Here is a 15439-nt window from a genome sequence, read left to right as displayed (position 1 = left end):
AAAAGATAAATTGCTGCGGTTCCTAAGAAACTTGGATAACTTGTTGAGAGGTCAAGTTTTTGCGAGCGCCTTAGCAACATCAAGGAAGTTGACTAAATGCGTGGATTTCATCTGGCCCATCATTTTTTTCAGAAATAAAATAGGTTAGGGGAGATAATTTTGATCTGTCGACAGAAACAAGGTAAAGTAATTATTAATTTCAGAGATTAACATAAATGCAAAAAAGTCCTGCTAACAATTTAGATTACTTACATTAAGATAGTAAGTGCTTATAACACTTGATTGTCTCGGAAAGTGCTCTGTTCAAGAAATTGAAGGGGGAGGGGGAAGGAGGGGGGGGGGGGGAGGAAGTCAGAGACGGAGGAGGCTGTGAAGGGAAGGAGTGAAGATTGAGCGGACTTTTCCAGCTCACCGAAAGAGGGAGGGTGAAGTCTGTAAAAGAAAATGTTGACTGAAAATTCCTGTTCTAGATACAGATGCGTCCTTAAAAGGCAATAAAAATATTCTTTCGATAGAAAAATCCTTTCCGTTTTACGTTTCAAGCTGTGTGTTGCCAGTGGAATTATGTTAAGTCAGATTATCCCCACGAAGTTATTCAAAAAGAAAAAAAAACATTTTCTGTTAGATTAATTACTGCGATTATTTGTCGGACAGTGGAATTGTTGCTCATTTAGTTATTTTAGCCTTGACAGATTATTCATCAGGTTTTGACAGATTAAATGTCTGATAAAAGTTGATCACATTTTTATACCAGTCAGTTTCTCCATACGCTGTTTCGAAGGAGCAAGCAGATCATTAGACATGCCACTGAATATCAGTAATTTCTTTGTCACTGGTACAAACCCATTTTTCCCCAAACTGACTACAGAGACAGTGGGAGGGCAAAAGTCAGTCCAAGAAGTGCGGAGTGAGGGAGCGGTCGAAAACGAAGATCAACATCTTGAAACCCAAAAATTGAAGCTACCTTCTCTCACAAGGAAAACAACAGTCACCAATGCTCTCGAAGATGACGATTTGCAAGTTCTTCTGCGGGTTCGATGCTTCGATTTCCCACTTCAAGTGCAAGGGTTGCTGCCTGCAGAATCAACGGACGAATGGGCACGCACTGGTTCTTTTACTAATACATCTCCGGTTTCTAGCGCTCAGAATCACGATGACTCGTCTACAGGAAAAGAGGAAAATGGTGAAATTACTATAAGCGACAATAAAAGCTTTTCGCCCCTCTCGCCGTCGACTGTCCTTGAAGGACTAAAAGTGAATTTGCTGGGTAAACAAGAGCTGAACACTGAGTCTCAGCGCACGAAGAAGGACGACGAAGAAGAGGTGGACAATTATTCAGACCAAACTGACTCGGGCTCTCAGGAATATACATCTGAATGGGCAGAATTGGTTTATAGAAAGTCTGGGCGACAGGTTGATATTCAGCCCCCGAAGTCTGACAAATATCGTATCTCAGATCATGTCCTCTCCAGCAGGCGTGCACGAAAATCTTTGAAAGACAAAAGGGAGAGCAGGCTCTCGTTTCAAGACTCCAGGTCCAGTATCGTTCCCTTAAAGTCCATGAAACAACTTAACCGTCAAACACTTCATCTTCCTAAGGCTGATAAATACGATATCAATCCCAGGAATATTGTCGAGGTGAAAGTTTGTTCGGTGTTTAAAGGAAGCGTTCTAAAATCAATGTTGATCTATTCAGGTTTTAATGATAGCTGGGTGCCAAACCGTGATGGTCGCCTCATTAAAAATGCTGTTTTCAAAGCCATCATGCAGCAACCGGGGATGTTTCTAAGGCAACCATCGCCTGAAGAAGGAGTTCCAAAAACGTGGAACCACAGGGAAAATTTGCTTCCAAAGCTACCTTCTCTTCCTGTTGAGACTGTTTCTAAAGGAGTGCGAAGTGGAGTAAAGAAACTTGTGGTGAAACTCCCACCAATTTACTAACTAAAAACGGGTTCTAGTAATGTTTAACGAAAATTTTTATTTTCCAATAAGTACCAAATTTCCCGCGCGCACACTGGTTAGCTTTTAATTTGAAATCACTTTGACAATGTTATTACGAAACTTATTATTAAGAAGATGACAGACGCGTGAAATAAACATTTTGCAGTTGCTTCGGATTTGAATTACGTCACTTTTTGATTGGATCATGATTCTCACGCCATTTTCTCAGCCAATCACAGGCTAAAGTAAACATAATTTGATGCTAGCATGCATGCGTTTCCCGTGCTTTGCACTGTGATGTGATTGGTTCTATTCATTTCTTAAGTTGTAATTGGTCAAAAAATCCGCAAATTGTACTACCAAGTATTTTTGCCAATTTCGTGTGCGTTGTGGATAAAATTCATGCATGTAAAGCTTATTGTGCATGTAAGAAAGGAATGTGCTGAGATTTTCCTAATTTTTGCAATTTCATAGATCTAGAACTGAATATAGTCTTGAAAATAAAGATTGCGTTCTATACCGTTCAATTAAATGTGTAATGAAAGATTCATGACATTTATAGATTTCACTGGTTAATATAACTAATGCTATAAGACTTTATTGATCAATACTGGACTCATGTAGTCTTGGGAGTGAAAGATTTCAAACTTTTAGTCACTGAAAGTTTTACGCAGAGAAGACCGCCGGATTTTTTATGTATGTATTCTCTGTTATTTCCGACCACAGTATTATTGTTATGCCCAATTAAAATATAGGCACTTATGGAAGTGTTCTTATTGTCTGCGGACGCTTAAATTAACAGGAAAAGTGTCGTAAGATGATCAAGGGTGGAGAATAAGGCTTTGTAAAGTGGAACCACCGCATACGAAGGTTATCCCATTCAGAGACGTTTTACGAAAAGTTTTTGTGCGTCGTGCGTAGTGCGTACTAAATATTTTTTTTGTCTGTTGAATCAACAAAACCTGTGGAACAATCGTTTCCTCCAAGTCAGTTTAGTCGTTCACCTTCAACTGCGCTTTCGGCCTCGCGTTTGACTTTCTTCGATCATTGACCTATCAGAATGGCTTGGCTTGTTACTTTTTCTGCACTAAATTACCTGTCCAATAAGCAGCGGAGTGGAAGAATTATTATGTCTTATTAAATTGTAATAAATGTCTAAGGTTCGCCGGGGTGCATGAAAATGTTCTATCTGAGTTTTGCCAGACTTAATGAAATGACACCGTAGATGAACCGATAACCAGGATTAGCTCGGGGATTAGCTCGGGGATGTTCGGAAAAATCCGAGTGCGCTTTTGGAGGAGTCGAACCCATGACCTTCCGCCGGATTACTAGTTTGGATACTCTGACACCAAAGCACTAATTACTGTGCCGCTATACTTCTAGGATTGAATTTGACGAAATGGTGTATGATTCTCCCTGTACTGATATCAATTAAAATTCAATTCCTTGTACTGATAACAGGGAGATGACAAATGTTAAAGGCCGGTTTACACTTGCGCTACGATTTGGTCGAACGATTTGTCGTCTCGTCTCCGCCATTTTGATTGCTTCTATTTTGTACGCATGCCTTATTCTCAAACTTCTGATTGATACGCCGGCTCCTCTGAAAGTGTCCGTCTCGCCTAATAGTATGGAGAAATGACCTTTCTTCGACGATGATACGAAGTATTCCGCAAAAAATCGAGTTTTATTTTGTAGAAGACGAACCTTCGACCTTCCGATTACAAGTTTAGACGAATAAAGGGGGAAGTTTCTAAAGAAACTAGCGAGCTTACGCAACAGGACGGCTGGAAGACTCAGGACGGCAGAATGACGAAAACATGTCGCGTAAGATCGGGAATGCACAGTCTCACGCGACATTTTTTCGCCATTCTGCCGTCCTGAGTCTTCCAGCCGTCCTGTTGCGTAAGCTCGCTATTGTGGTGCTGCGTCGGTGGGGAAGTAATAGACAAAAATTTGGTTTTATCAACGGAGTTGATAATGTAAATTGACAACCGTACAGGGATTCTAAAAGCTTGGTCAATTTACATTATCAACTCCGTTGATAAAACCAAATTTTTGTGTACAAGTTTAGGTGTTCTATTACAACTTCGTTCCCAGGGTCTCCCTGATTATCTCCTCGTCGAGAAAGAGACCCTAGGAACGAGTTTGGCTCTACTACTGACCTGTAGGGAGATTCGTGGCAGCTAGGCCAATATCAGTTTATTCAGAGGCGGGGGTTAACATTTGTCATCTTATTCATGTCAACCAATATTTAGGGTGGCAATTTGGGCTGGGCCAAGGTCTTAGTTAATTAACGCAAAGCATTGGTCGAGTAGTATCAAAATCTGTAAGTTGTCATCGATGTACTAGTAAGCGCTAATCTTGACTGCATGTGAGCAGTGTCTCTTTTGCTCTAAAATTTTTGAACCGAACGCGTACATTGCACTTTCAAAAATCATCAGTGACTGAGGCTGGTTACGGGTCGCAAATACTGCGGGATATCAAAGCCCGCAGTATAAAATATTTGGGACCAGGCATAGAGTAACCTGGGCCTGAGCAGTACAGAAACAATCTCCGAGGATAAATCTTTAATAAATATACCACAGAATATGAATTTTGGCTTTACTATAGGCCTGAGCTGTGTTAATGATAAATATGGCGTCTTCATCTAGTCTACTTTGTCAATTGATCAATGCAAGTCATGAAACACAGAATGCATACTGGTTTTGAAGGCCCATTCAGTTAGGTTATAATCCGGATTCTCCTGCAACTTATAGAATGCAATTCACATGCGAAATAATGATATGTATCATGGGTACTGGCTGCTTGTGTCTGTTTTATTATTCTTGTAGCTGCACTTGTAAATAGCCGACTGGTTTGCCTCCGGCCAGTTGGGATTCTTAACAGTTGTTGTTGTTGTGTTCTGTTGTTTCGTTGATTGTTTCATTGGCCCTGAAAAGCCCCTATGGGGAGCGGTCAATTAAGTATGTATTGTATTATTATTGTATATTCCTCGATATGTGCAGAGAGACACATACCAGACCGTTCTAGATGACAAGTCAGGTTACGACCACATCCTCCTCACTGAGGACTGAGGAGAGCCGCACCTTCTTTGGTATCCAGTGGGGAGGTTGGTACTTCACGTACAATACGCTCCCGTCCGGATGGAGGCTCTCACCCTTATACGTATACCACACCACAGGACTCCTAGCATCAAATTTTTTCCGGTCGATAGGCCTACCCTGCTCACTATACATCGATGACCGGCACAATGGAGAACTACAAGTCCCTCTTGATAAGGGTGAATACTGCATTATAGATAGTGGTAATGCGCGTCACCGCGCAGCTGCGGAGTCAGCGGTATTCCTAGTGGCCTATCACCTCGTGAGACTCGGGTACTTCCTGGGATTGGCAAAGTCTGTTCTAGTCCCCAGTCAGACGGTCCCATACCTTGGTTTCCTCTCTGACTCTGCGCGGGAGGTATTTCATCTAAAACCTGAGAAGAGCCAGAGCTTTCTTGCTCTTGTTAAGGACTTGCTCGGAAAGCCCTTTGTCGCAGTGAAAACCTTGCAGCGTTTGGCGGGAAAATGTGTATCCTTCAGCCTTGTCGTCCCGGCAGCTAAGCTTTTTGCCTTGCTACTTCCATCAGAGCGTGGCTGGGTGTCCCATAAACGCAGCATCCCTGGCGACCTCTGGGCATTTGCTGTACACTTCTAGAACATACACACAAACACACACACAAAAAAAAAACAACCCTTGTGGTTCATATTACTGGACATGACTGGAGCAAAAACAGTCTGAACTATATAGTTCCCCAGGGGCGACACAACGAAGGCAACAAGAAGTAAAGACCTCATATATCTGTGACTTTACTGATACAGACAACTGGACCCATTGTCACAGAGAACTCAATAAATAATTACACGAGATAAGCAGTAGTGAAATAATACTCTTGTATATATGCCTTTGCTTGTACGAATAATAATGTCATTGCAATAGAGAACTTTGCCTTTGACTCTTCCTTTTGCCTGCCTTCTAGGAACTCCCGGTGGTGGCCAAAATGTTCGTGGCTTCCGTCGGATGCCCTATTTGTCAGCACTCAAATGATTTCGACTTTCGCTTCTGTAAGCGGTGCGGCTACACCCGAAAGATCTTAAGGGCAGCTACAGGTGGAGAAGTGTCAGTGGACCTAGACGCCATTGACGCCCGAGTCCAGCAGCTTTTCAACTATGACAAAGCCACTAGCTACACCAAACAAAAGGATTCACTTCAAAAGAAGCTCGAGGGTTTCCTTTCCGCCCTGCCAGGCTATGTCACACTTGCCACTGTCACTCCACGTGACCTGTGTCGTTTTCTAGTTTGTAAAGATAAACATGGAAGGACACAGGTCCACCGTAATAGTTGTACTTTCATGGGTCAACGGGGAAAACACCCCTGCGGTTGTCCTATGAGACTATCTTACAAAACGGTGGACTCCTACATTGGGAAATTGAGATCAATTTTTCATGCGAATGGCAGGGATGGAGAGTGGGACACGCGGCTCGGACCGGGCAACCCTGCCGCTGATAAGCTTGTCAAGGATTATCTCCGTCTGGTCACAGCTGAACAATTGCAGGCAAGGGTGACTCCTGAGCAGGCAACACCTTTCTTCGTAGACAAACTCACGCAGAACACCTGCAAAGATCTCCGGGAAATGCGAAAAGCAATATTGAGCGCTTTATTGTGGTTCGTGATCAGGCGTATTTCAAAACAATGTCCTTTAGTGGCGACCGGCCCGGTGACCTAGGCCAAGTGAAAACCCCGGAAATTCTAAGATTTTCAAACGATGATGGTTTTTTATTTAATCATATTTGGGGGAAACACTTAGAGACGGTGATCAGAATGTGTTTGGAATTCGAAGAAATCCGCAAACAGCGATTTGCCCCATCAGAGGGATAGAACTGTATATGGATGTCGCGAGACAAATTGGCATCAACCTGACTACCCCTCCCTAAGCCAAGCTGTTCCAGCTTGGCTTAGACCGCTGGGCAATCATTCTTCCCATACCTTGTTTTAACTGAGTATGAGTGGGAGTGTTGTGAAATAGAATACCATTTAAGCCAAAATGTCGGCCATTGTCAGTTTGCGCATTGAAAGCTGCATAAAATTTATTTTACTTACCAATGGAAATAGTGTCAAAAAAGAATAGAGGTCAGTTCAGTAGATGAGAACAAATTCTTTTGCTCCTTTCAATTTAAATTCTAGACTCGCTCAATTTATCTTTGGTCTAAGTTGTGCGGAAAAACTAGGCACTTTGTGACCGGCTTAAACTTTTCACACTCTAATGGTTTCGAAAATTTAAGGCGAACCTATATTATGGGATCTACATGATATACATTTTCCTTTCTCTGACCGGTAGCTTCTCTATTTGAGTATATAAAAAAAAAGGATGGTCTATACTTGGCAAATATTTTCTTGCATTTCTCCATGTGGTACCAATCACACCGAAGTACGTACAAAACGCATGCGTATTTGAGAATATACTTTTTTTCTTGTATTTCTCAATGTGGTACCAGTCACACCATAGTACGTACAGAACGCATGCGTATTTGTGAAATATATATGGGAAAAAAAAAAACAAGAAAAAAGCTGTTTTGGGGGCCCCGTGCTACTTTCGATCCTGCGAGGGAGAGATTAATCGGCCCCTAAACCATACGTGACTAACCCCTTGACTACGGTAGCTTCTCTACTTGAGTATATATAAAAAAAGGGTGGTCTATACTTTGCAAATATTTTCTTACATTTCTCCATGTGGTACCAATCACACCATAGTACATACAGAACGCATGCGTATTTGAGAATATACTTTTTTTCTTGCCTTTCTCAATGTGGTACCAGGCACACCATAGTACGTACAGAACGCATGCGTATTTGAGAATATACTTTTTTCTTGCATTTCTCAATGTGGTACCAGTCACACCATAGTACCTACAGAACGCATGCGTATTTGTGAAATATATATGGCAAAAAAAAAAAAAGGAAAAAGCTGTTTTCGGGGCCCCGTGCTACTTTCGATCCTGCGAGGGAGAGATTAATCGGCCCCTAAACCATACGTGACTAACCCCTTGACTACGGTAGCTTCTCTACTTGGGTGTATAAAAAAAAAGGATGGTCTATACTTTGCAAATATTTTCTTACATTTCTCCATGTGGTACCAATGACACTATAGTACATACAGAACGCATGCGTATTTGAGAATATACTTGTTTTCTTACATTTCTCCATGTGGTACCAATCACACCATAGTACATACAGAACGCATGCGTATTTGAGAATATACTTGTTTTCTTACATTTCTCCATGTGGTACCAATCACACCATAGTACATACAGAACGCACGCGTATTTGAGAATATACTTTTTTCTTGCATTTCTCAATGTGGTACCAGTCACACCATAGTACCTACAGAACGCATGCGTATTTGTGAAATATATGTGGCAAAAAAAAAAAGAAAAGAAAAAAGTTGTTTTGGGGGCCCCGTGCTACTTTCGATCCTGCGAGGGAGGGATTAATCGGCCCCTAAACCATACGTGACTAACCCCTTGACTACGGTAGCTTTTCTACTTGAGTATATAAAAAAAAGGATGGTCTATACTTTGCAAATATTTTCTTACATTTCTCCATGTGGTACCAATGACACTATAGTACATACAGAACGCATGCGTATTTGAGAATATACTTGTTTTCTTACATTTCTCCATGTGGTACCAATCACACCATAGTACATACAGAACGCACGCGTATTTGAGAATATACTTTTTCTTGCATTTCTCCATGTGGTACCAATCACACCATAGTACGTACAGAACGCATGCGTATTTGAGAATATACTTTTTCTTGCATTTCTCAATGTGGTACCAGTCACACCATAGTACCTACAGAACGCATGCGTATTTGTGAAATATATGTGGCAAAAAAAAAAAAGAAAAGAAAAAAGTTGTTTTGGGGGCCCCGTGCTACTTTCGATCCTGCGAGGGAGAGATTAATCGGCCACTAAACCATACGTGACTAACCCCTTGACTACCGGTAGCTTCTCTACTTGAGTATATAAAAAAAAGATGGTCTATACTTTGCAAATATTTTCTTACATTTCTCCATGTGATAGCAATCACACCGTAGTACGTACAGAACGCATGCGTATTTGTGAAATATATATGGCAAAAAAAAAAAAAAAAAAGAAGAAAATACTTGTTTTTGGGGCCCTGTGCTACTTTCGATCCTGTGATTGAAACTATACGTGACTAACCCATTGACCGTCAGAACGACTGAAAAAAATTATAGAAGTTACGAGGTCTTTTAGCGTAATTCCAAACATTAAACATGCAGAACTTCTCACTCAGAACAGTTTTTATAAAAGTGAAGACATATTTGAAATTAAATTTGCAAGACACGTTTCGGTCGTGCAACGACCATCTTCAGTTGAAAGTAGAATTAATTTGAAGTACATTTGAATTTATAATATGCTAAACAAAGATAAATAACAACGTGAAATAAATTGGGAATCTAACAAAATAGCCAAAGGTAACAAAAAAGAGTGTACAATGGAACATGTTGATTAGAACGAGAGAGTTAAGTTAACATGATATAATTGCTTGTTTAAAGAAGGTTGCTCCCAGGAAATATCATGTAACGCTTCTTTTATCTTGACATGGAATTTTGTGGTCGCACGGTCTATAACTTCAAAACATTCCGCAGAGCAGGAGTTACGGCATGCCTCGGATTGTTGAAGGTGTTTAAAGATATGTGAGGTCCCGTCCCTGTTTAAGTGTTCGCGAATGCTGTCGAGAGGTGTCGGCTAGTTTCGCCGACATAGCAAGAATTACAGCTTGCACAGGTAAACTTGTAGACAATATTCGAACAGAGTTCAACAGGCACAGGGTTCTTCACACTAAACATGTTACGGATCTTGAAGGAAGAAAAGGCTAGCTTAACATCAAGATTGTTACAATAACGTTTAAGTAATTTACGTAATCTGTTTTGTGCTACAATAGAGAAGGGCCCAACATAAGGTAATTTGAAAAAATGTGTAGGATTAGAGGGAGGACTAGCAGGTGTGTTCGAAAGGGTCTGAGTTTTTGTAATATACTGCTTAATGACTCTCTCAACGATATGACTGGGGAAAAGGTTTTTACGTAAGATTAATAACAATTTCTTGATATCCTCATGGAAGCCTACCCACGTGTTGTTGATCTTGTACGTTCTGTCAACTAGAGTCCTGATTAAGCCAAGTTTGTAAGAGAATGGGGTAAAACTAAAATAATTAGTTAATAGACCGGTGAAAGTTTTCTTACGATAGACCCTGGTAATAGGAGAGAGAGGTTGACTGTTGTCAATCAGAACATCCAAATAGGGGATTCTTTTATCCATCTCTTTTTCCATGGTGAAACGTATGTTGGGATGTCTATCGTTGATGTAATCAAAAAACAAAGTAGCGTCATGTTCAGTGTCAAATAGACAAAAAGCATCGTCAACATACCGTCGATAAAGTAAAATACTGGAGGCCTTGTAGTTTTCCAACCAGATCCTTTCATGGTGACCCATGAAGAGATTAGCCAACACCGGGGCAAGGGGAGAGCCCATTGCCACCCCATCAATTTGATCAAAAAACGAACCCCCTTAAACAGGAAATGTGTTTGAGCAGTGGCAAAATTAAAAAGATTTCTGAGTTCAGTTTTAGTTAGCTGGAGATCAGGGTTGCCCTTGGAGATGTAGTCAACTCCCAGGTTGACACAATCCTCCAAGGGTATGTATGTGTAAACAAACTTTCGACATCAAAGGAAACCCATGATGAACTTTCCCGATAAAGGCAATTCATTGATTTCACGAACAAAATGAGGAATTCAACTGAGACTCTTCTTGAGGATTTGTGAAAAGAATTGGCTCAAGAGTAGCGCGAAGCAACTGGGACACGATCACAATTACTTTGAAAGCAATAAAACACTTGCATGCATTTGCCAATGCCTTGTGCAGAGGTGTCCCTTGCCCGGAGATGACACTGCGGATCGAGTGTCAAGTATTTATGAGTCAATGAGTCATGAGTCAATGAGTCAATGAGTCAACGAGTTAGCGAAGTTAATTAAACCATAAAATGAAAGCTAAAATTTCAGAGAGTGCTTAGGCCTAATCACTGAAACGAGGGCTTAGGCTTAATCAATAAATTATTGCGATATTGACTGTGAGTCTCATTGGCTCATGACTCATTGACTCATTGACTCATTTGACTCATTTGACTCATAAAACATGCGTTCTCATGCGGATCATGAGAGTTTTTTATCATTTTCTAAACTTTGTCAACATATCGGCGGTAACTTTACCACTAACGTCTTCACTGGTCGAGGCTTTTCTAGCTCTACAGATGGAGGCCGAATGTTCGTTTTCTCAACAGCTTGAATCGTATCCCGAAGCAAGAAAGAATTTTGTTGTTGCTTTAAGTGAACTTTGAAATTCACACCTGCTAGAGGAGATGGTTGCCGTAGAAACACTGTTCGGCGCTGTAAAAGAGTTTTAAAGACAGAATTTTTAATGATGCAAGTTTCAGTCGCTGGAATGAACTTCCTGTTCTTGTCGCCCGATTTATGGCCCTCAATGTGTACAGAGCCAACTTTACCAGTGATAATATTCCCTGGCCGTGTTATATCGTATTTATCAGCTTTGGGAAGGTGTAACACCGGCCGAGCAATCAGTTTACGCGGTTGTAATTGAACAGCAGTGCAATTTGTTTGCCTTGGTAATGTTCTCGAAGAGTTATTTTTCGTATCAGCATCTTTTAACGTCGACCCAGTCTGATATGATAACGTTTGTGCCTTATCTGTTTGTTTACAGTTGCGTTGCTTGCTGTAGCCACTAGTGTTCTCTTTATTTGAGTTTCCCTTTTGACTAATGGTCACTCGTTTACCTTTGAGAACTGAAGCGGGGAGCGGCAAAACATTGCCATGCTCGATTTCCTTTCGTATTCTTTTATCCTCATTCGTATCTCTTCCGTAGTTTTCAAAATCAATAAAAGGGCTTCTTTCCCGTGTAATTTCTTGACCATTGATCCAAATTGTCACGTTTTGAGAATCAGACATTCCAAATAACTGTTTCTTTCTTCCTGTAGTCCCATTTGGCGTGATTCCTTTTGACGATAAATCAAAGCATCCAGTCTCACGCAAAGGTTTTTGTGGACTATTGTCCTCTTTAATTCTCACTATTCTTGGTCTTGTAAGCACAGGTAGCTTGAGTCTGGTGTGCATAGCCTTGTCCCCCACGCGCTCTGTTTCCCTTGATTTTGGTAATCCTCGTTTTAAGGTAACTTTCGACAATGTAAGCTCTCTCCTCGGCGTGCTTAACGGTCTCGCTGTAGGTTTGGCGAACACATCAACATCAGTATACGCCATTTCGTGACATCGAAAGCAAATTATTTTATGTTCCTGAGCCTCCTTTGCCAGATGTTTTTAAGTGTCCTTCTTGAAGAACACTCTCTGATGTATACACCAGTCTTCTTTAAAATGAATGAATTATGGAATCGAGAGCCAGTTCGAGAGCCGTTTAAAGTAATCCTTTTAAGCCGCAAATGAACTGCAAACAGAGTCTTTACCCTATCTAAAAGTCATTAGCGTGTGAAAGATTTCATTGTTTGATCTTTCTGAGGCTCACAAAGCGAACTAATTTGTTTTCAGAATAAATATTAAGATGCCATGTTTTATTTATGCTTTTGAAGACCTTTGAAGAGTACTGCCTTTGAGATAGACAAATTAATACTTAATGGAAAACAATGTCAATCATTCCTTGGCCGATGCGTTATAGTTTTACACAGTTTTGTATCTCTATTTTGACTATTTTTCCTTTGCGTAGTCTTCACAGGTGAATCAAGGATAAACTCAAGCAAAATACAAGGACGCATTGACTTATACTTAATATTTTTTGTTTTGATAAAAAGTGTAGTGCTAACGATGAAGTCGATACTGAATTGGCTCGGTTTGTTAATGCATATGCTTGCGTTTTTGTGAGGCCGAAAATACATACGCTAGAATTTTCTTGGGATGAAAGCCAATTTAATCTTTTTACGATCTTTTACAAATTCAGGGAATGAGTGGTCTAGTTTTACTTTCGTTCGTATGTCCTTCGTTGATGTCACCTATTGTCATTAATGAGCCAACCAGAGCCTCATTGGCTGACAAAACAAGTGTTCTTGTGTTCCTGTGGTTGGCAAATTTGAATGACAAAAGCAATGTTTAGTCATAACATGTTTAGTAATGTTAATTAAACCTACTGCATCAGGCGGCGAAAGGTTGGGTTCTAGTTGAAGATTTGGCGCGAAATATTTGACGTCACACGAAAACGAAAACAAAATGGCGGACGAAATGGAAGTGGAGACTACCACAACAAGCGCTTCAACTCCAGGAGACGAGAATATGGAGGTAGAGGTACCACAAAAGGAGAAAAAAGTACCAAATAAAGGAATATCTGGTGCTGGCTCTTCTTCTGGAAAGCAATCAAAAGCATTTGAACTTCCGTGGTAAGAAAGAAAAGCACTCCAAAATTTTCCAGCTTTTCGAAAGGAATCAGTCAGTCGAGGACCGGTTACAGTGCAAGTGTTTTCTTAAGAAAGACAAGACGGCAAGGCCTAGCCTCCAAATACGTAAAAGGTACGTCCCTGGCGTGTGAGAGCGTAAACAACATCCATGGCAGTGACAGTCTTACGTTTTGCGTGCTCGGTGTTGGTAACCGTATCGATCACGGATGACATTCTCGAAAAAATTATGTTGGAGCCACTGAAAACTGATCGCTTGCATCCACAATGGATGCGATCGATCAGTTTATACGTTAAAAAGTCAACGATAACCGACCCACGACTGACTGATTCCTTTGGAAAAGCTGGAAAATTTTGGAGAGTCTTCTCGTAATTTGAAAGATCATTCGGGGTGCAATCGTGGAGATTGCAACTACATTCTAATTAAGGACGGCGCCTACTAAGTCAAAAGTATTTTGTCGCTGTTTACTGAATATGCGGGAAAAGCAGATCTTAACTTGTGTTATTGAAATCCAAAAAGAAAATTGGGGGTAACCACGCATTTTTCGAAGATAATTAATCGACACCAATAGACCAATTTCGATATATTAAAATTCAGTCTAAAACAAAAGGCATCATCTCGAGGCTCTGAGGAATAAATTCCTTACATTTATTCCGCAGAGCCTCAAGATGATGTATTTTGTTCAGGACTGAACTTTAATATATTGAAACTGGGCTATTGTAAAAAGCTTTAAAATACAAAGCAATGTATGGCGTTCTTTTCCAAATGGGAGCTTAATTATCTCTGAAAAATACATGGTTACCCCCAGTTTTCTTTTTGGATACCAAGAGAACTGGCTAAGTTCTGTATTTTCTGCATAGTTTTGCGGCACCGCCGATAGGAAATCCGAGTATCTCGTTATGCGCAGAACATATGCGCAATAACAATAGTAGGCACCGTCCTGAATTACCGTGCAACGCGCCTTACCGTGGCCACGCAACAAGCTTTTCACATCTGAGAATACATGTACTTGTAAATACGGTAAAACTCCACGAGTAAGAACCGTCCATTTTACAATTCAGTCTCAACAGGTTCTTACATAAAATTAATGGTAAGTAACAGAAATTTAGGTTATCTAGGTTTCTTATTTTCTGAAGAAAAAAATCACATTGTAGATAGCAGAATTTAGTGGTATTCGGCCTTTGTCCTTGAAGCAGCAGCCAGTTTTTCCCTATCCCTGTAAAATAATTTGTCAATGAATAAAATTTAAATACTGAATTACAAATAAAAATGGCTGTCATAAGTAAAATCGAAAGATCACAGGACCTCATCAGCTCTAGCCTATAAAAGTAATGCTTTTTTCTTCATTTTTTATTTTAATGTATTTAATTTTATTTTATGTTATGATTTTTATTTTTTATTTTTTTACCTAAATGTACATCCTTTAGATTAATCAGATTTATTTATTTCATTATTTATTTTATATACGTAAGTGGTTAGTTTTTAGTTAATTAATTTATTATGTTCTGTAAAACTTTTTCTAATTTGGCAAATAAATGGATTGTTGTTGTTGTTGCTGTTGTTGTTATTGCTCATCTTACGAAGAGGACGCTTGGAGAGAACTCTGAAAGGCAATATTGATCTTATTTGCCAAAGTGCACCTTTTTTTAGATTTTAGAAAATAAGAACCTGTTTCAAATTTTAGGGTTAACAGGTTCTCGTTTAGAGGGGATGTGTGGTAACTGACAAATCTTAGGCTAACAGGCTTTAAAAAATAGGTTCTTTCTCTCGGGGGTTTTACTGTACGTCAACTCAACAATCCATGCAACGATGTTCAACTTACAATCATGTGAACTTTGCAAGGAGGCATGGCTGTCAATCAAATCTGCACACCCTGATTGACAGCTAATTTGTAAAAAAACTGTACAAAACGAAAAAAAAAACGGTAAGGCATGTTGCACTGTAAATGTAAAATGCATTAGCTC

The 15439-nt window shown here is 40.1% G+C and overlaps 3 protein-coding genes across 3 annotated transcripts in view; 2 read left to right on the top strand and 1 right to left on the bottom strand.

The window, feature by feature from the left end:
- Positions 1 to 750: 750 nt before the first annotated feature.
- LOC138044856 (uncharacterized) lies at positions 751 to 2468 on the top strand. Its single transcript, XM_068891261.1, has one exon. It carries the CDS (start codon positions 802 to 804, stop codon positions 1939 to 1941), a length of 1140 nt encoding a protein of 379 aa, XP_068747362.1. The 5' UTR covers positions 751 to 801; the 3' UTR covers positions 1942 to 2468.
- Positions 2469 to 11154: 8686 nt separating this feature from the next.
- LOC138047250 (uncharacterized) lies at positions 11155 to 12506 on the bottom strand. The gene has a single exon (XM_068894013.1). It carries the CDS (start codon positions 12336 to 12338, stop codon positions 11253 to 11255), a length of 1086 nt encoding a protein of 361 aa, XP_068750114.1. The 5' UTR covers positions 12339 to 12506; the 3' UTR covers positions 11155 to 11252.
- A 163-nt stretch (positions 12507 to 12669) lies between these two features.
- Positions 12670 to 15439, top strand: part of LOC138047249 (replication factor C subunit 2-like) — a 17820-nt gene continuing 15050 nt past the window's right edge. The window contains exon 1 of the mRNA XM_068894012.1: positions 12670 to 13459. Within this exon, the coding sequence (XP_068750113.1) occupies positions 13293 to 13459 (167 nt within the window). The 5' untranslated portion in view covers positions 12670 to 13292. The remainder of the gene's footprint in view (positions 13460 to 15439) is intronic.

The sequence above is a fragment of the Montipora capricornis genome, chromosome 4 (assembly GCF_036669925.1).
Source record: "Montipora capricornis isolate CH-2021 chromosome 4, ASM3666992v2, whole genome shotgun sequence".
Taxonomy (NCBI): domain Eukaryota; kingdom Metazoa; phylum Cnidaria; class Anthozoa; order Scleractinia; family Acroporidae; genus Montipora; species Montipora capricornis.
This window is presented reverse-complemented; position numbering and strand designations above follow the sequence as displayed.